This window comes from Papaver somniferum, chromosome 4, assembly GCF_003573695.1.
Source record: "Papaver somniferum cultivar HN1 chromosome 4, ASM357369v1, whole genome shotgun sequence".
Lineage (NCBI taxonomy): Eukaryota > Viridiplantae > Streptophyta > Magnoliopsida > Ranunculales > Papaveraceae > Papaver > Papaver somniferum.
Genome location: NC_039361.1, coordinates 104,904,298 through 104,911,386, shown reverse-complemented (window position 1 = coordinate 104,911,386; position 7,089 = coordinate 104,904,298). Strand labels below are relative to the sequence as shown.

General features: G+C 30.1%; 1 protein-coding gene across 3 annotated transcripts; it reads left to right on the top strand.

The window, feature by feature from the left end:
• Positions 1-685: 685 nt before the first annotated feature.
• LOC113274135 lies at positions 686-4,125 on the top strand. Of its 3 annotated transcripts, none has more exons than XM_026523618.1 (4): positions 686-917; positions 1,482-1,541; positions 3,328-3,440; positions 3,578-4,125. In XM_026523618.1, the coding sequence occupies exons 3-4, from the start codon at positions 3,423-3,425 to the stop codon at positions 4,112-4,114; spliced, it is 555 nt and encodes a 184-aa protein (XP_026379403.1). In that variant the 5' UTR covers positions 686-917; positions 1,482-1,541; positions 3,328-3,422; the 3' UTR covers positions 4,115-4,125. The 3 variants fall into 3 exon arrangements, 2 of the variants coding, with proteins under 2 accessions (XP_026379403.1, XP_026379404.1); XM_026523619.1 differs by lacking the exon at positions 686-917 and adding an exon at positions 947-1,395; XR_003322815.1 differs by lacking the exons at positions 686-917; positions 1,482-1,541 and adding an exon at positions 2,359-2,425.
• The last annotated feature ends 2,964 nt before the right edge of the window (positions 4,126-7,089 follow it).

The following is a 7,089-nucleotide window of genomic DNA, read 5'->3' as shown; positions in this document are numbered from 1 at the left end:
ATTAGTTTATTTCAAACTTTTGCTTACTGTTGCTTTATGCAAAGTGGTGATATGAATTCTGCAACATTTTCATTTCAACATTTTCTTATTGTGTGTGTATAACATCTTCACACAAAAAAAGTATTGTGATAAAACTGAAAATGATACCTGCACATAAAATGGCTTAAAAGATTAACATATATTATCTAATCCTAACTATTTATGATAAACACGGTCTTTGAATCAAAAAATATGAAAGTAAAAAAAATCAAAAAATGAAAGTAAAAAAAAAATGAAATTTAATAGTAACATGAAAAAAACTTGCACATAAAAATGTACCTTCCTATTCCATGTAAGTTTTTTGATTTATAATTATATTTTTCTTGATTTAATGGTACGGATATATTTATTAAACTGATCCAACATATTTATGGTTTTGATCCAACAAAAATATTTTATTAGTTACACAAAAGAAGTATACAAAAAAAATTCAATTTGTGAATAATACCTACACAGGAAAATATGGAGGTGTATGCTAAGTTTGTGTGTATTACCATCACAGAAAATACTCGTGGTTATAAATTATTGCATTAAAAATTCTTTGCATCAAATCTGACACATGTAATGCTGTGAATATTTTAATTAGCTAGTCACTATTTTATTCTTTTCTCCATCCACATTTGGCTCTTGTTACCTCTCTGCTCATTAGCTCATTAACTATTCACGATGGTTTCAATTTCTTACGGGAAACCATGGATTTCTGAAAAATGATTTCAATTTCTTATGGTCATTATCTCTCATTAGCTCTCTTCTCTCATTATCTCATTAACTATTCACGATTTAGTTTTTTTGATCAATACAAAGAATTAAAGACTAAAATCAAATATTTGAATCCTTCGTTTTCAAAGAGGCAGTTGATTTTACGCCTATCATTAAAGGTACTGTAATTAAAATGTTTGTTGTTGATTTAAGGATACGTTTGCAATTTTTATTTTGTGTCTATATTTCTTACAGATCCATGACCATAACGTATTGTTTTTTTTTTAATTTCTGTTTTATTTAAAGATATGTCTATCACTCTTTCTTACTCCAATGACCTTGGGCTTGAGAGGGTCAAAAGAATAATACGGAGGGTCATTATAATAAAAAAGAGTGATGACGTCATCCAAAAATAACCTTCCTTCTGTTTTTTCGTTAATAACTGAAAAATAGTTCGAGATTTTATTAGAATTCGAGAAAAGAGAGAGAATAGGGAGGATGATTTTTTCTACGAGATTGATAGAGATTGTTAGTGATTTCTGAATTTATTCGAGAGAATATCAAGGCTCAGTGATTTCTGATTTTATTCGAGAGAAGATCAAGGTTCAGTGTTCGATTCGATAGAAAAACCATGATTCGATTCTAGAGAAGAGCAAGGTTTAGTGATTCTATACTTAATTAGGAGTTCAATTATATTCAGATTAGTTTTTTCAATTATATTGAGCTGGTTGAATTCGTTTCAGAGAAAATTTTCAGTAAAAATGGAGCTCATTCTAATCAACGGAGACTTCAAAGATTTTTAGGTATTTTTTCATAATCATCTTCTTCTTCATCTTTTTGTTTTTGTTTTTGTTTTTGATCTGTAATATAAACTCATAATCATTGATACTGAGAAGAAATAAATGTTTCTCTTAAACTAATTGTTGATGTTTAGAATCAGTACAATTTTTGTTTTTGTTTAATGTACATCTTCAATATAAAAACAGTGTTGCAATCTTGTGAAGATATTAGTCATTCATCCTAATTAGATAACATGTACAATTACCTATAATCTTAATCTATCGTACTGAGAATATTTTATTTGCGAAGATAATACACATTGGAGTTAATTGTATTAATCACACTTTCTAACAGGTTTCTTATAGTGTATTATATTCACTTGTTGTGTGTGTGAATATAATAATCACACTTGTATATGGAAAAGAATAATTTGATTTCACTTAAGCCAAATAAAACAGATGAAGAACAAGTGTATTATATTCACTTGTGTGTGTGTGAAGATAATAATCACATTTTCTAACAGGTTTCTTATAGTGTATTATATTCACTTGTTGTGTGTGTGAAGATAATAATAATTAAAACTTTATTTCTAATATGGTATCATACCTGCTATGCACAAATTAAAAAATATATCCAGAGCTAACTTATTTTTCTTTTTGTTTATGAATGAGGAAGGAAAGTATGAAAACACCTTCAAAACAAAAAACACTTCAAAAGAAAATTGCATCACAAAACACTTTCTCCCAATCCAACAGTTTTTGAAGTGTTTTTGTGCAGATTATATCGATGAAGTGTTTTTGTGCAGATTATATTTCTTTTTGTTTATGAATTAGGCATTACCAACCGTTGGATTGGGAGACCGGAAACTTTTGAGCAGAATCATTCTTCGATCTGCTTATCAATCAAGGTGGGTAGGTTAATCAAACACACTTTTGGGCCATGTCTTTTCACTGCAAGTCTACAAAAATCTGATGATGGTATCGAATGGTAGAATGGTAATTAATCACGCTTTTAGGGCTGAGAGTACCCAATGTCGGACCACCTCGTGGGTCTCGCCCACACAGTGAAAGAGTCTGACAGTATTATTTATATTCTACTAACTCAGACGAATGTTTCTCACCAACTAATCCTCTCTCTTCATTTCATCTCTGAAACCTCTCTCTCTCCTTCTTTTTTCTCTTTTTGTTTTTGTACTGCTTTTTATGTTTCTTTCTCTGCTTCTGTCTGATAGGATGAAGGTAATGTCGGTTTCGTTACCCAAAAATTTGTATCATCTGTCTATCGTATCATTCACCATCTGCGTCAACATATTACTTTCCTGAACTTCTTTTGTTTTTGTGAATTTGTGATGTTTGTTGTTCTTGTTTCCTGGAAATATTTAATTAGGGTTTATGGTCTGGTTAGGGAGATTTTTCTCTTTTTGTTGGTTTCCGAGGTGTAGACTGTCTAGTATCATCTCTCATCTAACTTCATAAATTTATGTACTATGTAGGGATTTTCTTTTTTCTTTTTTTGTAAAAATTGATTATGATGATCTTGTTGAATTTTTAACTAATCAAGTAAGTTTCATTCTCTTATCAACTATGTAGTATTAAAATAGTGTATTTAGTAATTCTTCTCAGCTTTTTCCATTCTTTTTTAGTCTCTTTAAAAACACATACATCAGCATGTGGTAACTCTTTATTGTATTTGAAAATCACATGTCAATTGCATGGACTGTGCAAGTAGGAGAGCCACCTAATAGATTTCCGTTGTATGTGTATGAAAAATCCATTGAGAACCTAATGTACAATGATCCTCTCCCGGCAGATTTGCTTTTATACACCACATATAAAATACAAAAGGCTTTCGAAGAAGATCATAAAAAAGAATATTGCAACCAAAAGTATCTGAAAGTTTTGCACATGGATCCATCATCTTCGGTAAGTTATATATGCTTATATTTGATACATATATTTTTTGATTGCAATTATTTTACTCACATTGTATAGTAACAGTATAGTAAAAGTCCTTGGCAACAAATACCTAACATATTATTTCATTGTAAAAATAATTTCAGCTTTATGTCAGGGACATTGACAAATATGGGAGCATTATAGAAAGTACCGTCACTCAACATATAATAAAAATGGGGAGGACGACTGATAGGATTCTAATTCCTATTATACATAGAGCGGGGATTGGACAACATTGGACCCTGTTAGTATTCTACATCAACAAGAGACGTTTTGAGCATTTCAACTCATTCGATAAAGCGAAAAGTGACTGTTTAGAGAATGCTAAGGTAATGGATGAATTTTGTTTGGAACACATCAACAAATTCTTGGATCACAACAACTTCACCACAGTAGACAAAGTTGATATGGTTGAAGTTGAAGTACCTCAAGGAGATACCAAAAACTCCTTGTTGTATGTCAGACATTTTATAAAAAGAAGATCAAAGTACGACTCTCAAAATTTCAAGGAATTTGATTTTAAAAGTGAGAAGGAACTTATAGAAAACATGGATAAGAAGAGAGTGGCGTTGGTGCATAGTTTACTTACAGCAAAAGACCCAGAAATAAGCTGGAAGATGTCTGATAAACTAGAAGAATGATTAAGCTGATAACTATAACAGTATTATAATATCCTAGTGTAATTAACCAAACTTATTTTGCGAAAATACTTGTTACTTTATGTTTTAATTTTTCAATCTTACTCTATTGCGGATTCTTACAAGTTATTATTTTCTTTGAAAATACTTGTTACTTTATGCACCTAATATCAACTAGTTTATTTCAAACTTTTGCTTAATGTTGCTTTATGCAAAGTGTTGATATGAATTCTGCAACATTTTCATTTCAACATTTTCTTACTGTGTGTATAATATCTTCACACAAAAAAAGTATTGTGATAAAACTGAAAATGATACCTGCACATAAAATGGCTTAAAAGATTAACATATATTATCTAATCCTAAATATTTATGATAAACACGGTCTTTGAATCAAAAAATATGAAAGTAAAAAAAATCAAAAAATCAAAGTAAAAAAAAATGAAATTTAAGAGTGACATCAAAAAAACTTACACATAAAAATGTACCTTCCTATTCCATGTAAGTTTTTTTATTTATAATTATATTTTTCTTGATTTAATGGTACGGAGATATTTATGAAACTGATCCAACATATTTATGGTTTTGATCCAGCAAAAATATTTTATTAGTTACAGAGAAGAAGTAGACAAAAAAATTTCAATTTGTGAATAATCACTACACAGGAAAATATGGAGGTGTATGCTAAGTTTGTGTGTACTACCATCACAGGAAATACTTGTGGTTATAAATTATTGCATTAAAAATGCTTTGCATCAAAATCTGACACATGTAATGCTGTGAATATTTTAATTAGCTAGTCACTTTTTTATTCTTTTCTCCATCCACATTTGGCTCTCGTTACCTCTCTGCTCTCTGCTCATTATCTCATTAACTATTCACGATGGTTTCAATTTCTTACGGGAAACCATGGATTTCTGAAAAATGATTTCAATTTCTTATGGTCATTATCTCTCATTAGCTCTCTGCTCATTATCTCATTAACTATTCACGATTTAGTTTTTTTGATCAATACTAAGAATAGAAGATTAAAATCAAATATTTGAATCCTTTGTTTTCAAAAAGGCAGTTGATTTTACGTCTATCATTAAAGGTACTGTAATTAAAATGTTTGTTGTTGATGTAAGGATACGTTTGCAACTTTTGTTTTGTGTTTCTTTTTCTTACAGATCCATGACCATACGTATGCCTATCACTCTTTCTTACTCCAATGACCTTGGGCTTGAGAGGAGTTTCTAATTTCTTAGCCTACTTAAAACAGAGGGTCAAAAGAATAATACGGAGGGTCATTATAATAAAAAAGAGTGATGACGTCATCCAAAAAAATTTGTTTGTTCCAAAAATAACCTTCCTTCTGTTTTTCGTTAATAACTGAAATACAGATCGAGATTTTATTAGAATTCGAGAAAAGAGAGAGTACAGGAAGGATGATTTTTTCTACGAGATTGTTAGTGATTTCTGATTTTATTCGAGAGAAGATCAAGGTTCAATGATTTTTTATTTTATTCGAGAGGAGATCAAGGTTCAGTGTTCGATTCGAGAGAAAAATCATGATTCGATTCTAGAGAAAATCAAGGTTTAGTGATTCGATACTTAATTAGGAGTTCAATTATATTCAGATTAGTTTTTTCAATTATATTGAGCTGATTGAATTCGTTTCAGAGAAGATTTTCAGTAAAAATTTAGCTCATTCTAATAAACGGAGACTTCAAAGATTTTTAGGTATTTTTTCATAATCATCTTCTTCTTCTTCTTTTTGTTTTTGTTTCTGATCTGTAATATAAAATCATAATCGTTGATACTGGGAAGAAATAAATGTTTATTTTAAACTGATTGTTGATGTTTAGAATCAGTACAATTTTTGTTTTTCTTTATTGTACATCTTCAATATAAAAATAGTGTTGCAATCTTGTTAAGATATTAGTCATTCATCCTAATTAGATAACATGTACAATTACCTATAATCTTAATCTATCATACTGAGAATATCTTATTTGCGAAGATAATACACATTGGAGTCAATTGTACTAATCACACTTTTTAACAGGTTTCTTATAGTGTATTATATTCACTTGTTGTGTGTGTGAAGATAATAATCACACTTGTATATGAAAAACAATAATTTGATTTCACTTAAATCAAATAAAACAGATGAAGAACAAGTGTATTATATTCACTTGTGTGTGTGTGAAGATAATAATCACACTTTCTAACAGGTTTATTATAGTGTATTATATTCACTTGTTGTGCGTGTGAAGATAATAATAACACTTTATTTCTAATATGGGATCATACCTGCTATGCACAAATTAAAAAATATATCCAGAACTAACTTCTCTTTCTTTTTGTTTATGAATGAGGAAGGAAAGTACGAAAACACTTCAAAAGAAAATTCCATCACAAAACACTTTCTCCCAATCCAACGGTGGGGAGAGTGTTTTTGAAGTGTTTTTGTGCAGATTATATTGATGAAGTGTTTTTGTGCAGATTATATTCTGCAGATTATATTTCTTTTTGTTTATGAATTAGGCATTACCAACCGTTGGATTGGGAGACCGGAAACTTTTGAGCAGAATCATTCTTCGATTTCCTTATCAATCAAGGTGAGTAGGTTAATCAAACACACTTTTGGGCCATGTCTTTTCACTGCAAGTCTACAAAAATCTGATGATGGTATCGAATAGTAGAATGGTAATTAATCACGCTTTTAAGGCTGAAAGAGTCGAAGAGTATTATTTATATTCTACTAACTCAGACGAATGTTGCTCACCAACGAATCCTTTCGCTTCATTTCAGCTCTGGAACCTCTTTTTCTCCTTCTTTATTCTCTTTTTGTTTTTGTACTGCTTCTTCTGTTTCTTTCTCTGCTTCTGTCTGATAGGATGAAGGTAATGTCGGTTTCGTTACCCAAAAATCTGTATCATCTGTCTATCGTATCGTTCACCATCTGCGTCAACATATTACTTTCCTGAATTTTT